The sequence below is a fragment of the Ictidomys tridecemlineatus genome, chromosome 9 (genome assembly GCF_052094955.1).
Source record: "Ictidomys tridecemlineatus isolate mIctTri1 chromosome 9, mIctTri1.hap1, whole genome shotgun sequence".
Lineage (NCBI taxonomy): Eukaryota > Metazoa > Chordata > Mammalia > Rodentia > Sciuridae > Ictidomys > Ictidomys tridecemlineatus.
In genome coordinates this window covers 57,952,808-57,977,890 of record NC_135485.1, presented here as the reverse complement: position 1 = coordinate 57,977,890, position 25,083 = coordinate 57,952,808, and the positions used below count along the sequence as shown (strand labels likewise).

At 41.0% G+C, this 25,083-nt stretch overlaps 1 protein-coding gene across 5 annotated transcripts in view; it reads right to left on the bottom strand.

Annotated features, from left to right (window-relative positions):
• Positions 1–25,083, bottom strand: part of Shroom3 (shroom family member 3) — a 300,611-nt gene that overhangs the window by 42,131 nt on the left and 233,397 nt on the right. For 3 of the 5 annotated variants that reach the window (XM_078021435.1, XM_078021437.1, XM_078021438.1), the window contains one exon: positions 12,300–12,431. The exons of 1 other annotated variant lie outside the window; for it this stretch is intronic. In XM_078021435.1, coding sequence (XP_077877561.1) covers positions 12,300–12,431 — 132 coding nt within the window. Of the gene's footprint in view, positions 1–7,133; positions 7,272–12,299; positions 12,432–25,083 lie in introns of those variants that run through there. One more of the 5 variants, XM_078021436.1, reaches the window with a different exon arrangement.

Here is a 25,083-nt window from a genome sequence, read left to right as displayed (position 1 = left end):
GTCATGGATGGCCTTAAGGAGTCTATAATCTTGTTGGAAAGACTGAGCTGCAAGAAAAGGTATTACTATATAAAATCAGAGTGTCACACATTCACTCAAGAAATGTTTGAGTGGGCTGGGGTGGCAGCTCAGTGGTGGAACACTTGCCTAGCATGTGTGAGGCACTGAGTTTGATTCTCAGCACCACATATAAATAAATAAAGGGCCATTGACAACTAAAAAATAAAAATAAAAAATATTTGAGTGCCAAGCACCATTCTAGACACTTGAGAATTTTCTCTTAACCTCTATGCCATTTTCACAATAAAGATCTATTAACAAGGAAAATGAGCTGAATCAGAGACCTGTTCACAAAGGTAGTGGGGAGCAGTGCTGCTGCTGGAACACAGACATCTGTCTTTGGAGCCCATGTTCTTCATTTCTAAGCAGTGAGCACTATGCAGTGAGGAGGGGTGGGCAGAGCTCGGATTCACATGGTCAGCAAGTAAGCAAAACTGAGGGGGGAGGGAGGGAGGGAGGGAGGGAGGGAGGGAGGGAGAGAGAGAGAGAGAACTTCATATAGTTACATGTGTTCCAAAGGAAATAAAAAACTGGGTAATGTAAGAGTGTAACTGAAAGTCCTCGTTCAGATCAGAGACAGCTTCTTTGAGAAAGTGACAGTCAATCTAAGATCTAAAGACGAGCATACAAAGCACAGGTGGAAGAATATAGTACAGAAAGAGCAAGGAATGCAGAGTCTGAGTTGGGAAGTTTAAAGAACATAATGAGTGTAGCCAGCCCCTGTGAATGAGGAGTCGATGGTACCAGATTCAGATCATATGTTAGGCTCTGGAGGCATTTTGGATATAAGTGCCAAACGTTCACGTGAACAGGGTCTGAAGTTAGCCGAATGGCTTCACAGCACAGTGAGACTTGAGATTACCAAAAGACTGGCATACTTCTCCATTTGGACAAATGGAGAAGGGGACAACTGTAGCTTGGAAAATGAAATTCTATGAACTGCAGTTCAATTTTTTGTTGATGCTGTTCTCTGATGAGCTGTTATGAATGCAACTCTGCAATGGGCCCTCCTGGGTACACCAACATTCTATAGTCATGCCAGTTGTCAATCAGACTTGAGTGAAATGTGCAAGAATGCAAAGTGGATTCAGACTACCAGCACCACAAAATAAAGAGAATTGTATTTCCTAATCCACTTACAACACATCTATCTGTCCATTCATCATCGGTTTAGTGTATAACACTAAAACAGAAGACAAATTCCATCAAAACAAGGTTCTGATCTAACCCTCCACACTCCCCCCAAACACAGAAAAAAAATACATTCTATCTATGTATTCTATAAACTAAGTTTATCTGAATTAACATTTTAAAGATTTGTTGAGGGTCTTTACAGTACACTTACCGAAAACCTAAGTGCTTAGGTGAGGATAAATCATTATTTCCCAAGGTATTGTGTGTCACTGATATTTATCCTTTTTTTTTGCCCTCTTCAATTTTGTTTTGTTTTGAAATAGGGTCTCAGCAGGTTCCCCAGACTGCCCCTGAACTCCTGGGCTCAAGTGATCCTCCTGCCTCACTCCCCACTTCCCACAGGAGCTGGGACTATAGGCACGTGCCACCACGCTGGGGTGTTTCCTCATCTATTTTTAAAATTATGATAAACTTCAAAAATATATAAAGGCATTTGGATTAATAAAAAAGACTTAACTATGTGATCATTACCAAAATTTATCAAACCTTACTATTTTTTCTATATTTACTTCAAATATTCTTTTGGACAGGTAATTAATTCATATGATTAAAAAAAAGAAGTCAAAGCCAGTGTGAAGTCCTGCTCTCCATGCCTCCTCCACGCCAATTTTTTTCTTCTTCCTTCAACTAACCACTGTAGTTACTTTCTTACATATTTTTCCAATGTTTTATCATGTGAATATAAGCATACAGGAAGGGCTGGGGATGTGGTCAGTGGTAGAATGCTTGCTAGCATGTGCAAAGCCTGGGTTTGATTCCCAGCACAGACAAAAAGCAAATGTGAACACAAAATCTCACTTCACTCCTTTAACAAAAGGACCCATATGCAATGTCCTATGCCTTGGGTTCTGTACTCAACAATACATACTGGAGAACACTCAATATCAATACTCATAGGCTTCCTCATCCCTTTTAACTGCCTAGTAGTCCAGTATGTGCAGTGTACCATATGTAGTTAACCAGGCTGTATCTGTAGACACTTTTTTTCTTCTGTAGACACTTTTTTATTCCAGTCTTTCGCTTTACCTATAATGCTGCTATGAATAGCCACATCCATACACTGCTTTCCATGTAGGGCGACATACCTGCAGAAATTCTTACAAGGGGAATTATTGGCTCAAAGGGCGAATGCATTTGCAATTTTGGTCATAATTGCTAAATTACCCCTTTCACACTTTAAAAAGGAACAAGTCAATATGAATAATTAAATGTCATTGTACAAATAATTTTGGTTAGTTATAATTACATCTTATTTAATATAGAAGAATAGCTGATTCATATATTAATAACAATGCCTTTTGGGGCAGTTTCTGTTCACAGGGAAATTATAAGCCCCAAATACTGATGATGAAAATACATAGCATTGAAAACTAGGACTAAGTCAAATTATACTAAGCTCCATTCAAAGCACAGTTTCATCATAGATCCAGAGGACTCACTCTAGATTGAGAGATTTTCTACACATCCACAGATGACACTGTCCTGTCACATAGTATTGGGGAGGATACTATTTTTGAGAAATCCTATAGTTCTTTGCAGCATCCCAACCTCTAGTTTCTATGATTCCTGGGCTCCATGAGAGTATCCCTCAGACTTTATAGATTCATAGAAATCTAACAGGAATGCTTTCTCAGGGTTTTAAAATGCTAATGAAAACTGTGGCTTTCAAAAGTGGCTCATGAGCTCAGGGTGTAGCTTAGTGATAAAAACATATGTTTAGTATGTTTTTATCACTAAGTGATAAAACATACTAAACATAGTTTTAGTATGTTTAGTATGTCCTAAATACTGGACATACTAAAGTATGTCCTGGGTTCAATCCCCAGTCCTCCTACTCAGAAAGAAAAGAAAAAATTAAAAAAAAGTGGTCCAGTAGGTGGAAAGGTATGCATTAGGTAATATAACTTCAGAGCAACACACAGACCTTTCTAAAAAGAGAAATTCTTTTTAAATGTCACATCCTGATAATATGTCCTGGGGACTTTTGGCTTTCACAACTGAATCACAAGCATGAAGCCTGCTAGCCTACAGGCATAAGACTAACACCAAAAATTGGCATAAAGATAAAACCTTTCTTGGACTGTACTTTACCCCATTCCTCCCCACCACTCTTCATGGCTCCCCACTTCCTTTTCACTACTAGGTAGTTCATTTCTACCCCACCCTCCTTCTGAAACATTTTTGATGGCCACACAAAAATATTACAATAAAATATCAGAGAGACTAGCCTCAGGATGGGTGTTTTTCACTTAGTCACCATGAGATGATAATGGTAAAATGTCCTTTTTCTCAATACTCCCCCTGCCTACCTCCCCCTCAACTTTGATACATGCAAAGAAATCAGAATATTCACCTGTCCTTCCCACATGTCAACATCTGCAAGTAAGTCATGGCAGAACTGATACAAACACTGTAATAACTGTGATCTGTAATTGCATTCACCTTTGTCATTCATTGACTTTTAAACTCAGTTACAAAAGAACAGCATAGCTTAAATAGAATAGCCTACACATATGTACCAATAAATCATTTGTTTCTCAACTCTCAACTTGGAACCAGACATTTTGTTGGAGGAAGGAAGGAAGGATTGGTTCTGAGTGATTCCTTCAGATGGTAGTTATTATGATTTGGGGATTTTCATCCCTACCATTTCTCTGTGCCATAGGATGTGTTAGAACTTAGGAAAAAATCACTTCCATACCGGTTGGTTATCTTCCACACATAGACACATGGAGATACCTACAAACAGATTCATATAGTTCTCAGGGAGGCTCAGATGAAGAAGATAGAGAACTTGGAAGAACTTGGGTCCCTAAATCACTACTGCTTGTGGGGGGATGCCTGAGGTCTTTCCAGAGGACTGCTGTTGACAGACAAACTAGGAAGAGTTCAGCAGAGCCCTGTAAAAAGGATAGGCTTCTCCCCCTGCACGCAGGGGACTGCAGGCTGGGCAGGCTGCTCTGTCACCACTGCTAGAACCTCAACGTAGAAACCACAGGCATCATCCTTTGAGGGTCAAAAGAGTTCATATGACAATTATGATGTTTCAAAATCAAGCATAATTAACTTTACACAATGCCAAAGAATAGGTGAAACAGCGTTTGTTGAATCCCATGAAGAGAAGGTTGTATGCTGAGTGTGCTTGAGGCAGAAGCCTTATCTCTGGATGGTTCCTCTAAATACCACTCACACACACACAAACAAAACACCCCCAACATCTCCACTAAAGAGACTTCAGAGTTAATCCGATGCATGGTATTTTGTTTTTCTCTTCTCTATAACATTGTCTTCCTTCTTGTTTTAAGGAAACAGTCACAAATAAGGAATTAAAGAGATAAGAAAACAAAGGGTGGAAAGCACTAATTTTAGTTAAAGACCTTAAGCAGCAGTGAAAAGAAGAATCCGTTGTTTTAAAATCATACTAGAAAAGCAACTGGCCATTAAAATACAGTTTCCAAACACTGGAACCTGATTAAAAAGAACAGAGAAGGATTTAAGACAGAGCAATTAAAAACACAGAAAACTTCTAGAACACCCCTTCTAGCTGCTCCATTCCTACCTACCAGTATTTCCATAGTAAATTTTTTTTTTCAACAGGGATGGGTTTAGCCACCATTACTGCTAACACAGAACCTAACACTTAGTGAGTATAATAAAACTCAAAAGAATGATCTCTTTCATTTGCTTTCAGATGCAAGAATGCCAAACAAAACTTGAAAAACCAGCCCTGTAACCTTTCTATATATAAAACTGCTTTATAATATAAGCAGTTCATAGTTTATTTTTTACCATTTATGTGCATAATAATAATAAAATGACTGCCTATAGTGATAAAAGAAATACTCAAATCAGACATTTACAACATTACTCTGTATATTGCATCTACTTGTTCTTTTCCTTATCATATTCTTTCAGGTAAAAACATCCCTAGAAACAAGCATAGACATTAAGTATAAACCTGACAAAGATTTCAAATCAAGATTGTAAAGGAGCTGGGCAGGGTGGTGCATGCCTATAATCCCAGCAACCTGGGAGGCTGAGGCAGGAAAATCAGCATTTTAGTGAGGCCCTAAGCAACTCAGCAAGACTCTGTCTCTAAATAAAATACAAAAAAAAAAAGGCCTGGGGATGTGACTCAGTGTTTGAACACCCCTGGGTTCAATATCTGGTACCAAAAAAAAAAAATTATAAAGGATAAAAGTAGAATTCAAATAAATAAGGGGAAAGATAATAAAGTAGTCAAACCTTCAACTATGTCAGAGTTAAATAATGTACAATTGGCCATTTGTCAGTATTTCCTTTCATGTATGACTATAACCCCATAGTTGAATGAGAAGGCAAACTTCCCTTTGAAATTGGGAATATAACCAAAGGTTTCTTTTATTTTCTTTCATTTTTTTAATGGACTTTATTTTTAGAGCAGTTTTAGGTTCATAGCAAATCTGAGCAGAAGACAGAGATTTCCATGTACCTTGTCCCCACAGTTCATGCTGAACACGGCTGAGAAAAGAATCTCTGAGCTTGAAGATATTTTAATAGAAACCTCCAAAACTGAAAAGCAAAGAGAAAAATACTAGGGAAAACCCCTCACAATATCCAAGGATCATAAGACAACTACTAAGGGTGTGATATATACATTATAGGAAAACCAAATGGAAAAGAAAGGGAAAAAGGAACCAAAGAAATATTTGAAATAATGACTATTTCCCCCAAATGTACATCAGACATCAAATCATAGATCCAAGAAGTTTAAAAAATATCCAGAAGGATAAATGTCAGAAAAACCATAAAAATAATAATAGTAATTATGTATTATATATAAAAATCATAGATAAAGAAAAAAGCCTTTCTAGGCACAGAAGTGTGGGCCTGTAACCCCAGCAACTCACAAGGCTGAGGCAGGAGGATCACAAGTTCAGAGCCAGCCTGCCTCTACTGAATGAGACCTTGTCTCAAAAAGTCAAAAGGGCTAGGAACTCGTAACTCACCGTAGAACATCCTGGGTTCCATTCTAGAGCCAAAAAAAAAAAAAAAAAAGCCAGAGGACAAAACAGTTTACCTGTGGAGGAGCAAAGATAAGAATTACATCTAACTCCTCTGAAACCACGCAAGCAAGAAAAGTGTTGTGAAATATTTAAAATGTTGAGGGGGAAAAAAAAAAAACTAACCAACCTAGATTTCTGTACCTTGTGAAATTACCCTAGAGAGTGAAGGAGAAATAAAGACTTAGTCAGACAAACAAAAGTTGATGAATGTGTTGCTAGTAGACCTGTCTAGAAACAAACATTAAAGGTTTTTTAGAGACATGGAAAATGATACAGGTCTACATAAAAAACAGGGAAGAACGTCAGAGAAACATTAGTGAGGGTAAATGAAAAAATGAAAATAAAAAACTTCCTTTTCTTTATACAAATGTTGGCAATGAGAACAGAGAGAAACGTGGCTTCTAGTCCATGGGTATATAACCTTTCCTGTAAGAAACAAAGTTACTCTGAAGTTCCCCCAGGAAATGAGGAACCAAAACCATGAAGTTATAACACAAAGCATTTGCTAATCTGAATGAGATAAAAAGCCACTATAGATAATTACATCTCAAGCAACAGAGTGACTGTATTTACATACAGGAGAGACATGACTGTAAACTCAGTCTGTAATTCAGACTGTAAACGGAGGAATTGCTAGCACACTGACTCATAGGAGATTCTCAATGAACAGTTTCACGACAATTTAGGGAAATAGGACTCAATTTAACATGTAGTTGATTATTTTTCTTAGTCAACAGGTATACCACAGCATTGAAAAGGTGCCTGTTAAAGGCTCAGTACTTAAGAATCCTGAGCTCAAAGATTCTGAATATCACTCTAACAGTCTGGACTTACCTTGTGGCAAATAGAAACATCTTAGACAGCAACCCCCTGGGCAATCTGATGTCATATTCAGGAGTAAGATAAAAAGTCATTTCACCCAGCTTCTGCTCTCTGCTTTGGGTGGTAAAGCTTCCCAACAATTCCCTGTACTTGCAGTTGGCCGGCCTGAACTGCCCTGACCTCACCAGCTCAGTGTAAGTGGGAGGGACTCTCATTTCAAGTCACCTCTGTGAATGGGCCAATTAAAATTCAATCCCTGCTTTATGAAAGGAAAAAGAAAGAGTGGCCCTTAGTAAGTCACCCTGAGAACCAGCCTCTTGAAAATCAGCACAAGGCTTAGAAATGCCAGATTTCTAGTTTGTGGGCAGGAGGGGGAGGGAATCAAAGAAAACTACTGGTTGATAAGATGCATCAAACTGAAATCAGGGTCGTCTTAAAGATCTTCTTAAAAAAAAAACCCATGCCTTTATCCACATGTGAAAATGCCACTGTTTGCCAAAGTGTGTGCTAACTGCCTCAAACTTCCAACTGTTTGTGGGTGTTGAAGCAGTAGTCCTGTAATATCTTACCCAGGCTTCCTAAGGCACGCTTTCCTGAGAACACTAAGCAAGTAGCTGGGGACAGAATTACTGAACAAGGGAATACAAAGTACCTTGCTGCTCAACTAAGAGGGAATTAGAGGGCCCAACTCTGAGCTTCTATCATCCATTCCATCCATTCACCTTGATTTTCTTTACAGACCATGTAATCTATCACCATGTATGGGTAAATGCTTAATAACAGACCGCATAGTTATTTTGCTTAATAATAGACTACATGGTCATTTTGCTTAATAACAAACTGCCTGGTTATTTTAAGGGGGGTGTTAACTGTGATAGAAGGTGAGAAAGGAATAAAAGGTTTGTGGAGTAAACCACTGGCTTGGACATCTCAAGGAGAAAGCCAGAACATTTTTGTCTCCTTAACCATTCACTGAACTACCCTAACCTGAGGCTTGATATTTTAGGGAGAAGATTCTACCATGATAAGTTAGATTATAGAATTCTTATCGATAATAAGAAAAAGAGAGAATTTATCTCATAAGAGAGGATTCAGGGATCTAAGTAGGAAAGGCAAGACAGGGTTGGATCTGCGAGAATACTAAACCACGCGACTTGGGTGTTTGGCTGGCTCCTGAATACACCTGCGAAGAGGGATCTTCGCCCTTTTGCTCTTTCCTTGTTTTTATAAACAAGTGAGAAAATACTTTCTGGCTATTTTATAAATAAAGAAGGAGCTCTGTGTGTGGCCCATGGGGCCTGGATCTGGTTCCTTAGGAAATCCCAGCAGTTCCCAGCCCCAGGATCAGCATCTCAGCCTCCACGTCGTGTCCACTTGAACCTTTCACCCCAGCCCTTGTCAGATATCTATGACAGCAACACACAGGTGCTCACAGGTAGGAACAGGAAATCAGCACTTCATCCCTATCCATGTTTCAAAACAAGTTAGAACAGAGCCATTCTGATAAGAGCTCCAAGTGGCACAAACTGGAACCATCTGAGAAACAAAATAAATAACAGTAGTATTAGATCATGACCCAGGGGCTAAAATAAAATATGGAGCTGGGCGGCATGGCGCACGCCTGTAATCCCAGGGGCTCAAGAGGCTGAGGAGGAAGAATTGCGAGTTCAAAGCCAGCCTCAGCAAAAAGCAAGATGCTAAACAACTCAGTGAGACTTTATCTCTAAAATACAAAATAAGGCTGGGGATGTAGCTCAGTGGTGGCGTGTCCTCGAGTTCAATCCCTGGTACCAAATAAATAAATAAATAAATATGGAATCTTTACTGATATCAATTAGTGGTTAAATAAATATATTAATGAGACAGAAGGAACAGCTCTTCCTTACAGAAGAATTCTAATTAATAAATGTAGAAGGAATGAAGGAAGTACAGAACCATTTTTAGAATATGACGTTAATAGTTACCATCGACAATACCAACAGATGCTAAAATTAGCAGAGAAAGACGGAGGGGCAACAACCATTTGGATAATCTCAAAATGATCTCTCTCATACAGTTATTAACTGCAAAGGAATAAACAGCAGCCTCAGAGTGGAGAAACGTGGCAGACTTCACCATAACCAAATGACCGAGGTCAGCATCAGCAGTAATGAAGCATGACTATCACGTGACCCCTGGTGTGCTACACTACGACACAACATCACCTCTGTGGTAGTCCTGCCCCAAATGTCTCGTCTCACTGTGAAAAAACATCAGATGCCTCCCAACTGAAGGCATTCTCCAAAATAACTGGCCAGTTCTCTTTTTGAAAAAATGGCAAAGTCATAAAAACCACAGAAAGACTGAGGAAATAGCACAGATCCAAGGAGACTAAGGAAACATGACAAATGCAATGTACAATCCTAAAATAAAAAGGACATTCATGGCAAACAATGGTCAAGTTTAAATAAAGTCTGTAATTTCTGAAGCCCTAAGGCCTGTAGTATTACCAATGACCAATGCTTACTTCTTAGTTTGGGCATTTGTACTAACTTTATAAAAGATGTTAACATTAGGGAAAGCTGAGTGGTAGGTGCTGGGAAATCTCTACACTATTTTTTTACAGCTTTGCTGTGAATCTAAAATGATTTCAAAATAAAAAGTAAAAAAGAAAGAAAACAGAATTTATAGTCTAAATGTAACTGGATGAGAACCTCTCCAATTTCCAAGTTCAGTCACACATTTATAGTTGAATAAATAAATGAGAGAGAAGAGACAGTTCTTCCTTACAGAAGAATTTCAATTAATAAATGCAGAAGGAATGAAGAAAGTACAGAATCATTTTTAGAACACGGCAGTAATAGCTGCCACCAATAATATCAATACTTGGGTTGCAGCCCCCGCGGGATAGGAAAGTTACAGAGTAGACTATTATAATAGCTTACAATTCACCAGCAGTTGTGGAGATGAAACACATAAAAATTCCCAGGATATAAACAGAATAAAATCCGAGCCCCCAGAATCTGAGCAGGAGTGATGGATGCAGCATTTAACTCAGGGATTTTTAAAAGGGGAAATGCTTGTCCATCTGCACCATGTTCTTCTTTTATACAGAAGGCACTGTTGCCCAGCTTTGAGCATGCTGATGATTTTAAAGACATTGTGTGTGTGTGTGTGTGTGTGTGTGTGTGTGTTAAGAATACCAAACAGATTCATATTTCAGTTCATGTGTTTCATTCAACTTTGAATATTTTAACTGTTTCAAGCACATAGGTCTGTGTGATTCGTGCTATTAACATTCAGGCAGTCTCTGCCCTTCTGCCTCCCCAGTCTTGGCTAATGGCCCTACAAATAGCTCAAGTGCCCCATAGCAGAAACCAGGCACTCACTCTTTAAGTACGTTTCTCTTTCCCCTATTCTCATCTACTATTGATTCTGCCTCTTGTTTTTTTTTCTCAAATCTATCTCATCCCTTGTGCCATTACCCCTGGTTTGGTTCAGGGTCTTGATTAGAACCAGAGTTAGAGGAATAACTTCCTACTACAACTTTCTGACCTTGAATACTTTGGCACTGACTCTAGATTAACCCACACAGTTCAGTGGACTGAACTACTAAGGAAGAGGTTTGATTCTCTACCCTTTGAAGATGCTAGGAGACTAAAGGGAACAATAATAATCTTGGAGCTTCTGCTTCTTCAGGTTGTCCCCAGGAGAAACCTGCCAGCTGGCTCTCCCTATGAGTCTCATCCCATTCCTGGCCTAACTCTTGGTCCACCAGATAGCTAGTTTCTGGACACCAATCGCATGTTGAAAACACCTCTGAGTTTGTTTTTTTTTCTTTGAGTGAAATATTATAAAGAAACTTAATGTAAACACCAGATACAGGGCTTCATTATATAAAATATAACAAGTACTTCAATGTATGTTTGCAAATCCTAAACATACAGTCCAAATATGCAAGTTTGGATTGGCATACATCTAATTTTATACTGTTTACTTGTTGATAATGCAAGTCACCATGTCTATATGCAATAACTCTCCTAATTGAAATGAGGATTACTGATAACAATGATAACCATTATGACATGCCCGTCTTAAGTGTTCTAGGTGTATCAGCATTTTAATTCTTTTGGCAACCCTAGGAAGTAGATCAGTTGTTAAGCTCTCCTACAGAGTGGAAACAGAGAACGCTTAAATAATGTGCCTGTGGTTACACAGTAAGTGGGAGAAATGGGATTTGAACTCTAGATAGAGAAATTGTAAGTTCCATCTTATTCCATGTCAGTTCCATCTTATTCCCTGTATTATACTGTCTTTCAAGCTGGCGCTCACTTCTGTGACAATGAGAATTATACTGGTAATGATGACCTCATGCTATCATTTGGATGTCTGAATGTGCCCCTAAGATCCATGTGTTAAAAGCTTGGTCCCTGGGGTAATGCTACTCGGAGGTGGTGGAACCTTTAGAGGGAGGTCCTTACGTCACTGCAGGGTGTGCCCTCGAAGGGGATCATGGGACCCTAGTCTCATGTAATTCCACTTGGCTTCCTGGCCACCAAGTGAGTAGTTTGCTCTACCATTTGCTCCCTTCTTATGCAATCTGGCATCTCCACCCGAGGCCTAAAAGCAATGGATCCACCTGATTTCCAATTAGAACCTCCCAAACTGCCAGCCAAGGTTAATGTTTTTTTTTTTTTAAATAAGTTAATTATCTCAGATATTTTGTTTTAATGATGGAATATACCACAGCAGCACTAAATCATCACCTAATATTTCTAATTTTCGAGTGGACTTTCTCATTTACGAATGGACTTTGTGCTAAGTGCTCTGAATATCTTATCCCACTGAATTCCACAGCTGTTCTATGAAATAGGCTCCACTATATCCATACTGAAGCCAGAGGATAGTAAGAGTGAACTCAGTCAAACTGCCTGAATTTGATCCACTGCCTCCTAGTGGACAGCTCTTCTACCAGTGCAAGCCCCCACAGGCCCAGCTCAGTGAAACAGTCCATGCAAAGTCCCCGCACACAGGAAGCACTGAGGTTCACCATTCTCACAATCTGACTCACAGGTAAATAGCCACAAGTCTTTGTTCAGCTGCAACTTTGGGATGTTCCTCAGAGATGCCCCAAATTTCCTCTTTTAGCAGTTGAGTCCTATTTCTCCAGTGTTCAACAGGGACCTCTGAGCCTCTTACCTGTGCTTCAGCCGAAGTTTAACCCCTCCTGGCCACAATGCTTTCCTGTGCTGGAGGCCAGAGGTGAGGTGCTCTGGACTAGAGGAGTTAGAGGCACCAGGATCTGCATGGCCCAAGTCTGCACACACATCTCTGTCAAAAATAAGAGAATAAGAAGCTGAGCATGATGGTGTTCATGGGCAGAAGCACAAATTAACCTACCAATATAAATGCATTAAAATGGACCCTGGAGCCAGAGCTGGGCAACACAGCTGAGTGCCGTTCCAAGCTGGCATCTAATAATTCTCTGCCCCCAAGAAGGCAAATCCACAACAGAAGGTCTTCTGTCTCTCCTGTCTATGTTTCTATAGCACAATAAAGTATATTTCCCATCTTAGAGAGCAGATCTTCTAAGCCAGGGAGAAGAAAGATACATTAACTGTTATGAAGATAAACTGTCCTATAATTCAATGTTGATAAGTGAGTGAAAACTTAGACCCAGTACGTTCCAATAATCCCAGCAACTCAAGAAGACCGAAGCAGGAGAATCACAAATTTGAGTCTCCACTGGACAACTTAGTGAGACTCTGTCTCAAAATACAAAATAAAAGGAACTGAGGGTGTGTGAAGTTCAGTGGTAAAGTGCCCTTGGGTTTAATCCAAGTCCAAGAAGAAAAAAAAACACCTTGGACTCACTGAAGCACACTGTCAAACAAAGTGGGCCCCTGAAACCAAGAGACTGCTGCCTCAATTTCACTTTAAGGAGGGCGATCTCCAAGTGTAACAGCCTTTGCTTTATTCAGTGGGTGGCAGCTCAGAAGCACATGCCAATTCTTGAGCTTGAACTATTTCAGATTGTTTAGATTCCACTGTGCTTGGAGGCAAGGCTTTTGTATGACTATTTGAATCCACCCTCCCACCCCCAGTGCCTAACACCATTCCCATAAGTCCTTTCCTCCACACTCCCAGGGAGTCAGAGAAAAATTTTAAGCCCCACATCGCCAATGTGTTCCGCCATGGGAACAGGCGTACTGCTCCTCAGGACGGCCTCGGGTCCTGATTTTCCAAACACTCTTGATGCCTCCTCTTTATCAGACTGTCCCCTGCCTCAGCCTTTGAAGTGGGTTTTGTCATCATCTCAGTTTGCTGAGTACAGTGGTGTGTTTTCCATTTATGTCTTCAAGGATTTTTCTAAGCCTCTGAGATCCAACTGGTGAGGCTGCTCCTCCTCTGCATGTGCCTTGGCTGAGAGGGGAAGGGATTAGGGAACAGCTGTTAAGAATAAGCCCTGTCCATCTGGCCTCATATTTCCTGGAACACAGAATGGAAGTCAAAGAGCTCTCTTTCTTAAATCCTAAAGCAAATAAAAAGGATCTCTTTTTATTTTAGGGCATGGAGATGATGACTAGGAGGTCAACAAGAAGTTTCCAATTCTAAGCTAAAGTTTGCCTCTTTACCTTAGTGCTGTGGTTTGAGTGCACCCCCCCCCCAAGGTCTCATGGGTTGCAGGGGTGGTGCTCAGCATGGTGGGAGGACCTTGAGGAGGTGGGGCCTAGTGGGAGGTTATTAGGTCATCCAGAGGCCAGTACCTGGAAGGGACTTAGGTAGTTCTCCAGAAAATGAGTTGTTATAAGAACATGCCTGACCCCTGAAAAGTTCTCCAACTTCCTGTTTTATGTTATATGTTAACTCTTGCTTTCACATGCATTCTTGCCTTGATATAATCCACCAGGATATGATACAAGAAAGAAGACCCTTAGAAGAGGGCACATCAATGGGCTTGCCTTATCTTAGTTTGGGCCCAGAATTGTGTACTAAATCACTCTTTATAATGTTAGCCTACCTTGGGTATTTCATTATAGCAATGTAAAACTGACTTATACACTTAGTTGTCGAGTGTTACACCTCTTTTTGTGCTTTATTTTCTCATCAAGTTTAGGATTCTTGGCTTTAACATAGTCAATATAATTCTAGACTTAAAATCTGAAGACTTGGTTAAGATTATGTCACTTATGACCTAAATTACATTGGGCAAGTAAACTCAGAGCCTCAGGATCCTCATCTGTAGTAACATAAAAAATAAGAGACTGTGTGCACAATCATTGGAGGCATGGCTCTAGAGTTTGTCTAGCTCTATGATTCTATCCTCTCTATGCTTTGGATCTTTTATCTATGACATGGGTACAAAGGAATATCTTATTTCATAGGGTTGTTGAGAAACAAATAATCCCATCAAACATTTACGGCACAGCCTGACACATTAAGCCCTCAGTAAATTAGCCATTATTACTATACCTGTCTTGCTATAAATTCTAGATAATATATTTTAACTCTCTAGCATACTGCCCACACATGGTCTGTGCTTAATAAACTTTTTTTTCATTATTGTCTTACCATGGTATCTTCATTTTAGAGCTCTGTTTAAGATGTTATGTAAAATGGTTTATCTAAAAATCCCTAATTTATTCTAGGAAGAATAGAAGAGTTTTAGCCAACAATACCTTTTGCAGAATTTGTTTTGTAGTCCTCAACCAGGAATTCTCACACAATCCACCCAGGTACCAATCCCAATAGCCACTTGGCTTAAATTGAGGGAGAAAGTAAATTCAAAGATCTCTCACCACCTGTAATATCTGAATGTAAAGAACATAAGAATGTAAACGGTGTACTCTAAGGACCAACCCTTGCCAGCAAGGTGAAGGGTTTTCCTTTCCAAGTCTAATGCCCTTTATTGGGAGAAAACAATCAGGGCCTAGTATGAGCTATCACAGGGCCTTTGTGGTACTTGATAACTTCCTCATTTTTTGGTCTAAACCACAATTGTTGACTCTGTCCTTTCTGCATAATAGCTTAAGCCTCCCACTTCACCTTCCAGGGATGCACCCACAGACAGAGGTCTAGGGGTTCTGGCTGTCACAGTGAAGGTCTGGCAGAAAGAGCAGACACATGGATAAGGGATGAGAGCAAGAAGAACACAAAACTGTCCCATCTTTTAAAGGATTTTCAACACATAATTTATCTCCACCTCCAGCAGTGCCTCCCAATCCCCAAGTCATAGTGTGCTATGGCTATTGACCACAGAGGACCAGCTCAGGTGGGCACCTGGGGTGTGTGGGGGGGTGAGACTCATGGAATCACTTGACTGCAACCCCCAGGCTAAGTCAGAACAGCCTCCCTCATTATCATGCCTGAGACAGGCTGGTTCTGAAGCCAGACAGAGGACCAAGAATCAGGGTATGCTACCTGGAAGATGCATTTCACAAAGGAAGCATGAGGCTGGAGAGAGCACTGGAAGAATCACCAGTACCCAGAGCACACTTATTCTACCTTAAACTCTTCTGGAATAATCTGGATGACAAATAAACATTTTTACATTCATATGTTCTAGTGAAAAGAAATCCTGTAGTGAATTGGGATGGGAGATGGTCTTGCATTCACTGTGCCCTTCTCTCCTCCTGCCTTATCTATACAGGAACATTCATCAGCATATGAAACTCCAATTCCCCACCCACTGCAGGTTGCTATGTTAACACCCTGCCTCAGGGCAGGCTGGAAATGACAGTCTGCAGGGTGTTGATATCATCAAGGAATGGTATCCCAATGGTGCCTCAGGCAGACTGTTCCCCATCTTCCTCACAAATGGAAATGTGTGCCCTCCCAAGAATCCTAGAACTTCTTTAAGGAGAGAATGAATGAGGTTGGGGTATGGGTAGTCCAGGTGCTTTACCTACCACGGAGCTACATCCCCATTCCTTTTTTTTAATTTTTTTTTATTGGTTATTCAAAACATTACAAAGATTGTAGAATCACATCAGTTGCACATCCACATTTTTACATAATGCTATAATAGTAACTGTTGTATTCTGCTACCTTTCCTATCCTCTACTATCCCCGCTCCCCTCCCCTCCCATCTTCTCTCTCTACCCCATCTACTGTAATTCATTTCTCTCCTTATTTTTTTCCCCATTCCCCTCACAACCTTTTATATGTAATTTTGTATAATAATGAGGGTCTCCTTCCATTTCCACGCAATTTCCCTTTTCTCTCCCTTTCCCTCCCACCCATTCCTTTTTATTTTTTATTTTGAGACAAGGTCTCACTAACTTGCTAAGGCTGGCCTCAAACTTGTGATCCTCCTGCCTTAGCCTCCTGAATTGCTACAGTTACAGGTCTGCACCACCGCGCCCAGCTGAATGGTGGATAAACTGAGATATACAGGTTTTGTATCTTGGCTTAAAAGACACATGAAATCACACCTGGGACTTAAAACACTGAAAACCACTCCTCTTCTTTCAGGTTAGCAGTTTCAAAAATTTCAGTTTATGCCATAAATTCTGTAAGCCTTAGAATTAATCACTAACCCAGATCTGGTGGTAATGGGCCCATTCACTAAACATATTACTAAATGAGCTTTAAAATATACCCTATAGAAACCTTAGAATCAATAAAATCACTTCTAATAAAAACTGCTGGAATAAAACATAAGGTCTCCAGTGCTGCTGGGCCACTTCCAGGTCACTGAAGATGCTGCCCTTGCCTGGCCAGCCACACTCCCCCTCAGGTTTCGGCTGGGACATCATTTCCTCTGTAGAGCCTTTCACGGACTAAGCAGCCACCTCACCTGCCTCGGTGCAAGGTGCTCACACCAAAGTGCAATTTACACTGTCTTCTACTTCTCTGCTTGCAGGTCCCTCTTCCCCTCCTCAACAAAGACAGGTACTCTAGTGTGGTGCCTGGCCAAGAGAGTGGCTCAGACAATATTTGTTGAATGAATGAAGTACCATTAAATGCTCAACAGATCTGTGATCTTTCTTCCTCCATATCTCCTTTTAACCCGCTAGGTCCCAAGCTTTCAATTCTTTTTTTTTTTTTAATTTGCTAGATAATCTTTTAATGAGAATTATAAAAGACTAAAAACATATTTTTTTTTGCAAACTGCCTTTTCTTTAAAACAAATGATTTGCTCTTAAGTACATCGTAGTAATTATTTCAAAGTTATCCACAAGTGGTATATGTCTTGCTTGATTTAAGTTTTTATAAGTGTCCCACATCTGGGATGATGGGACAAATATTTCACCAACAATTTACAACCTATTGGTAAAACAAATGAGAATTTTCTTAGGGCTATTTTATGCTGTCTCTTGTGGTCTCCTGTCTCAATACCATGGTATCACAATTACATGGGATGAACTAGGAACCTACGCTGCCCTCAGGAGGGTTAGTAGGGCTTAAAAAAAAAAAATCATTATGATCTGCAACCACAAGGATCCATTGCATCATCTTTCTTTCCCCCAGATAATTAAGAAACAAGAAATTCAGGTCAACCACCTTCATATTTCCATTTCTGATAATAAGTACATCCTGTCCCCCAATAATCATAACTCCTGAATATACACTGATTGCCTTACTAGGTATTGTTTTGCTTTGCATTTGTGTGTGTGTGTGTGTGTGTGTGTGGTGCTGGGGATTGAACCCAGGCCTTGTGCATGTAAGGCAAGCACTCTACCAACTGAGTCATATCCCCAATCCACTAGGTGGTATTTTAATGGAATCCATTAACTGCTTTCTGAACTGAGTTTCAGCCAATAAAAGACGATGAAGTTCCAAATCACCCTGATCCTATGGCTCATTTGAACACTATAAAAATTAGGAAAGGACAGGAGAAGCTGGAGTAAAAGTGTAAGAAGCTGACCTATTGGACTGGTCTCTCTAGAACCCTTTAGTTGCTGGTTTCTGTTGAGTTTAAATTTTTTATTTTGTCCTCTGTGATCTGTTGGGATCAGCCACTTCTTCCTTTCTGTTGTGTTTTATCCAGCAGGAAACTGCCTCCTTGCTGGCCTCCCGTTTCTATTTTAGTACTCTACAGCTAGCACAACCCGTTAAGAACATAAATGGATGGTGTCTTCTCTAATTAAATTCTATAGCTTCCTTCTGCACTTTGGATAAAACCCAAGTTTCCTATCTTGGCCTGCGAGGCCTAGAGTGGGCTGGTCCTGCCCATCCTTCAACTTCTTCCTCTCCCCATGCCCTAACCTCACCAGCATCCCTAGAAGTTCCCCCAAACCCACCAAGCTCTCTGCTTTCACACATGCTTTTCTCTCTACGTGGAACATTTTCTTCCAATTCATAACTAGGCTGGTTACTGCTTAGCTGTCTGGTCCCCAGTAAAATAGCTCCTCCGAGGCCTCCTTAATCTGATGCAAAGATTCTCCTTCCAGCACCTGATCTCTCCCTTCATTACACTTATCACTGCATGGAATCATTCACTTGTATGCTGTCCACATCATCAAGAAAGTAAGCTCAGCCAGGTCACGGTCCACATCTGGCTGAAACTCTTTTTTAATCCACCATCCACCCAGAGTCAAGTGGCTCAAGTGGCACACAATACATGTTTGTTCACTAAGGCATAGGAGATTGTAAAGGGAATATTTGTGTAATGATCCAAAATGAACCTCCAGACTCTTAAACTTTTCTTTTCTAGTCACTTTATAAGAAGCCACATGTTAATTTCTTTGTGAAAATGAAATCCAGCCCTAACTTCTGATCCATCTCATTGGTGGCAGCTTCCTTGGGATGGAGAAGATCAGGACTGGAGGATGGAGGCCAAGCCTTTCAACAAGCAGCTGGCAAGGCTCACCAAAGTTTTGTTGCCTTATTTATGTTTGGAAGAATTGGATGGCTTTTTGTGATTAAGCAGGCAGTGTACCTTTACGCAGGGCTAATTTGTCCTCAGAGCCCTTTGGAGAAATTCCTTTGGATTTAGGCTGGGTCTATGTGTAGATTTGTTCTCATGACAATTTGCCTTATTAAAAACCCGATTCTTGGTTTTCCATGTGTCTAGTTTTCTTTTTATTCGGCTCCATCTCCTTCATGCTGAAAGCTGCCCTTATTATTGTCTCTCCATTCTATCATCCACCCGCTTTCCCTTGGGCAGCAAGTCACTGCCATAGGTTCCCCTGTACTTTTCACCTAGAAGTTCCGGAAGATGGACAAGATCTGGGTGCTAGACTTATTCAGTGTCTGGAGGAAGATTTTAAGAAGTGATACCCTTGGGTACAGATTTCTGTTCTCAGGCAAACATAGCTGCTCTTCATTTTCGAATGACTGACCATTTTAGCACAGGTCTCACAAACATTCTCATGAACTGCCCTTTCTCTAAAGGCCCAGTTGTTCTCTTTACTGACCTTTTGCTAGCTATATATTTGAGACTTAACCTTCTGGTTCATTGTCCTTTCATTACTCTCCTTTTTTGCTTTTCTAATCATTCCTTACAATCAAGGAAGCTCATTCTGCAGGCCCTCGGGCCTATCTTCTACCTAGTGTTTTAATCATAGAAAGGTCACTTGTATTTGAAGACCTCTTCTGTCTTTTTTGCTTACCCACCTCGGGCCTGATTCTTCACAAGAGGGCCAAACAGAGCCCTTCAGCCATGCACAGATGTGCTTTTATGTCTCAGAACTGTGTCCACTTGCACCTGCCCTGGCTGCTGCTTCTCACTTGATTTCCCCTGAAACTTCTCAAACAGATTCGTGCGTACCATTTATACCACTTGGCACTCAGCCTGTTTCTGATTCTGAAACCATAAGCTTAGCTATCTCTAAATCTCAGCCAATGACCTCCATGTCGACCTTACATTAAAAACAGGAAAAGGTGGATAGGGAAAAAAGCCGAATGACTAGCCCAATTTTTTAACTTACCCAACAAATATTCATCTGCGTCAGGTTTACTTTTGACTTCAATCCCTCCAGCCACTGAGTGCTTCGATATAGCTATTCCAGGGCAAACGGATTAGAAAATCAAGGGCCCCCACTCAAGAGCTTATCAACTCATGACACGTTTGTTAGGGTTTGTAGCCCCTAGAGCTTGAAATACACAATAATGAAATGTATATGGATGACATGGATTCTTCAGCCAGCTGCTCGGGCTCCTATTCTGGCTCTACCACCTTGCAGGTGTCTAATCTTAGGCAGATCACTTAACCTTGTGCCTGTTTCCTCCCCTACAAAATAAGAATAACAATAGCACCCTCATCAAAGTATACTTTTGAATGAATTCATATTTGTAAAGAACTTAGAATACTGTCTAGTTCTTAGAAGGACAATAAATGTTAACTTGTTTCAGGATCAAAGGGCCTGTGCATGCTACACAAGTGCTCTAACCACTGAATACCACCACCAGCCCACGTTAAGTTCTCATTCACTCAACGGAAGCTCATATTTACTGAGTACATGTGTGTTAGACATTTCAGTCCATGGTTGATTGGCCCTATCGCTTTGGGACTATTGTGGCACAGTGTGGCAGGAGCCTGTGGCAGAATAAAACCACTAACCTCATGGCCAAGAAGCAAAAGAGACAAAGAAGAAAGGGCCAGGGACCCACTATCCTCTTCAAAGCCAAGTCCCTATGCACTGAAGACTTCTCACTAGGCTCCATCTCTTAAAATGTCACCATCTCTCAGTAGGGATAAACTGGGGACTAAGATTTAACATATGGACCAATAGAGAATGTTCTAGATACAAATTATAGTGCATGGTATGTACCAGAAACTATGTTTTAAAAATAGTAGCAGAGCTGATCTTACCATGTGAGGTAGTGGTGAGCTCCATTTTATAGAGTAAAACAAAAAGCAAAAGTAAAAAGTCGGAGGAAGATGGATGGCTGAAGGTCATGTCCTCTCTACTGCACATCTCCTTAGATTCTATTAAGATCACTGGGCTTTAAATACTTTTCTCTTAGACATTAGCCACATGCCAACTACATATACCTGTTATTTGCTGCACATCACCCTTTTGCTATTCATAAGACAAAAAGATGTGCATGAAACCAACACCAGCAAATATACCAAATATACTCAGCTAGGTGATAGGATTAAGTGATGTTTTTCTTCACTTTTTCTAGATCTTCCAACTTATTTATAATTAACATATGTTATTTTAATTATCAGAAAACACAACATAAGCTTAATTTTTTCTGACTAGAATGAGTCTAAGAGTCAAATTTCTCCCTCCCTCCCTCCCTCCCTCCCTTCCTTCCTTCCTTCCTTTGTACTGCGTATTGAACCCAGGGTACTTTACCACTGACTTATATATATGTACTCTTCATTTGTTGATTTTGACACAGGGTCTTTCTAAGTTGCCCAGGCTGGCCTTGAACTTGTGATCCCCCTGTCTCGGCCTCCAGAGTCACTGGGATTCCAGGCTTGTGCCACCATGCCTAGTGTAATTTTCTCCATATTTTATTTTATTTTTTGTACTGGGGATTGAATCCAGAGGCACTTTATCATTGAGCCACATCCCCAACCCTTTTAATTTCTTTTCTTTTTTTTTTTTTTGAGACAGGGTTCACAAAGTTGCTGACGGTCTCACTAAATTGCTAAGGCAGGCCTCAAACTTGAGATCCTCCTGCCTCAGCCTCCTGAGTTTCTGGGATTATAGGCATGTACCACTGTTCCCAGTTTTCTCCATATTTTTAAAGAAAAATTTTCTCTAGGAGATGAAGGTGGATGCACCTATCCTGAGAACAAACCCAGGTAGTAAGAAGACCTCACACTGGTAGAGGAGTTTACTTGGGAAGCTCCAGCAACCACAGAAAATACTTAGTGGAGGAGGAAGCAGGGTTTCTGGGAAACCAGGGTGACTACAGGGAGAGGATCACCCCGGCTGCCTTCTCCTACCCTGGCTTTCCATTAGCCAATGGTAACATGCAGTTTTCCCAGACAGCAAATCTCCCCAGTGAATCACAATTCCTCACTTTAATATCAGGCATTATAGCTTGTAAAGCATTTTCCCATACATTATTCCATTTGGCCCTCAATAATCCTAAAGGTCACATAGAGCAGGTATTATAGACTCTCAATTGACAGACACAGACACAGTTTCATAGAGAGACAGTTATTTGCTTGAAATCAGGATTTGTAAATCATACAACTGGCAAAGCAGGGTCCTTAACTCCAATTTCTGTGTGCTCTATTTTATACCGCCTTTGAACCTACAACCCTAAAAGTCTTTTGACAAGGGTGGCAAGCGTTTAATATCACAAACTATTTTTAAAGGGAAAGCTTCAGAAGAAGTAGAGAGTTACTGAAATTCAGATGGGACTCCTCTTTCCAAGCCCAACCACCCCTGGATCTACAGAAATGAGGACAGAATGTGAAAGTCTCCTTTATACCTACTGGACCCAGACTGCATCCCTGCCCTTAGAACTTCCTCACACTGGTCACACTGCTGAAATGATGCAGCGCATACTGAAGTAGAGGTGTCACACTGAGAGCCTGAGCCGGGCACTTCTGTACCAAGCCCAATCATCTACTCAGTCAACGGTCACTAAGCACCAACTTTGGAACACACATCAAATTAGACACTAGACTTTGAGTGGTGGCAAAATAGATGCAATCCCTCCTCCTGTGAAGGTATAAATTAAAGGACAAACAGGCAAAATAACTAAACAAATCCAAAACCTACAAACCATAAGTGCTGGGGAAAGAGAGTCCACAAGACCAGGACAGTGCAGTCCACACTCTGCACACCCACTCCCTTCATTCCCCATATGTTGTCTGTGTATATTGTATATATGTTTGCTTCCCCAGTCATTCGCCTCATTGAGGACAGGTATCAAAGTGGCAGTCCCACAAGTTACAATTAGCTTATGGAATGCACTCAGGCAGGCTGTGTGCTAAACTCTTACCTACTCAGATTCTTACAGTCTTTACAATTAATCTCCAAGGCAGGTCCCTTTATGCTTTGACCTCCTTACTTGACAGATAAGGAGAGTCAGAGAAGCAGAGGAAGTTCTGCTGGAGAATTTGAATCTGGATGTGGCTGATGGCAAAGCCTATGCTCTTAACCATTATGCAGTAGTCTTAATCTTATTTAGAGTTTTCTTTTCTTCCTTGGCCTGGTTTAGTTATCTTCCCAGAGATGATGCCCAATAAATATTTGTTGAATAAAAATATGCTCAGTGGATATTAGGACAGCTTCCTACTGGGCTCCCTGCAATGGTCTCTCCTGTGCCTTCGGAATGAGGATGGCTGTCTTCCCAGAGCCGAGTCCTATTGCTGATATGCTGCCTGGACCACACCAGTGTGCTGTTGGTTTGCCAGTGCAGGTGGGGATGGGTGTAGAAAATACAACCCACCAAATACCCTGACCACAAGGGCTGCATCACAGGACTCTTATGGGACGGTAAAGTGCAGGCCAAATAGGACATGTCCCAACACCTCTGATATGCCTCTCCTAACACGCTTCATGGTGCAGTCGTATCAGTGAGCTCTAGGAAAGAGCTTCTGGAAACTTCTACTGGTGGTCAGAAAAGAGAAGACAGAACGAATAGCAACATGGTGGAAAAAACAACAGGAAAAAAAGATCTGGTAATCCTTCTTTTAATCCAAAAAACATTAGGAAAAAGAGTGTGGTTAAACAGACACCAAAAGCGGCCATACATATGTGCACTATTACAAAAAGAAATAGTGCTGGAGCAAAGCCAAGAAGTCTGCACCAGGCCCTCCCTATCACTATGGACAAGTCCCTCAAATGTTCTGGGCTATTTTCTTATGTGCAAAATGAAGAGGTTGATAGAGAGGGCTTGAGAGTCCCTTGTACTGAATAGTCTATGAATGAAGGTGGGAGAGGGGCATAAATGACAAACCCTAAGCAAGAAGACAATCTCTGAGGACCCCCATCAACATGTGATGAGCATTTCCATATGCAGGCTCCAGGCTGCATTCTCTGTGGAATAAAGGACAGCTGTTGGCCTGCAATCTTGTTGGAGACACACACAAGGATTTGGAATCAGATAACCTGGGTTCCAAATAACCTGCCAGATTCTGTACTCTGAGCCTTAGAACCTCACTATTGAGCTGGGCTGAGGCTGTGGCTCAGTGGCAAAGCACTTGCCTAGCATGTGTGAGGCACTAGATTCGATCCCCAGCACCACACGAAAATAAATTAATAAAATAATGGTATTGTGTCCATCTACAACTAAAAAAAAATAATAATAATGGGGACAAAGCAGTATTGGCCTTATGACATGCTGACCACTACAGGATGGAAACTACTCCACATTCAATCAGCATGGTTTACACAGAGAGACGAATGTGGAAAGTCACTATGGGAGTGTGACAAGATGGTGGTACAATGATGAGTTCTTTAATTCCTTAAAAAGGGCAACTACAAATGTCCAAAGCAAAGTGGAAGGCTTGTTGATTTTTGTTAGGCAGAAATTAACAGGAAATTTGAGGCATTACCTGGACCCCTTAGAGAAGACATAATGACTACTGAGAAACAGTTCCTCGAGGTCATGGATGACAGAATGAACCTGGAGGAGTCAGGCTAGAGGCTGCTGCTCACCAGAAGGGGTCTCAGGCATGAGGCTGGGATGCATGTCAGTGTATTAGGGTTAGGGTATCTTCATGGCTGTTTTTAAACAAAGTTGGGACACACACACACACACACACCCCTTTTTTTTCCCTCAGCTCGAGCACTTCCCACCTCAGGCTGCGGGTGAGACACCTCCTCTCAAGCAGGTGGGCAACATGGAGGGACTCAGGCTCTCGAAGGTCCCTGGGAGCCCAATGTGGTCCACAGGAGCCAGGCTTTCTCTCTCCCATCTACTTGCAATAAGTTGCTCCAGCCCTAGACCTACCAGAGAGGAGGGGTGGACATTAAAAATGTAAACGATGGTTGTCATTCATTGGGAGAAAATAGGTTCCTTGCTAAATTTGGCATCAGTTGAGGAATCTAAGCAAAAATGAACCCGCCGCCTTGTTTGTGAGGGAAGCCTAATCCTTACTTTGCCCAAGAGGATTACC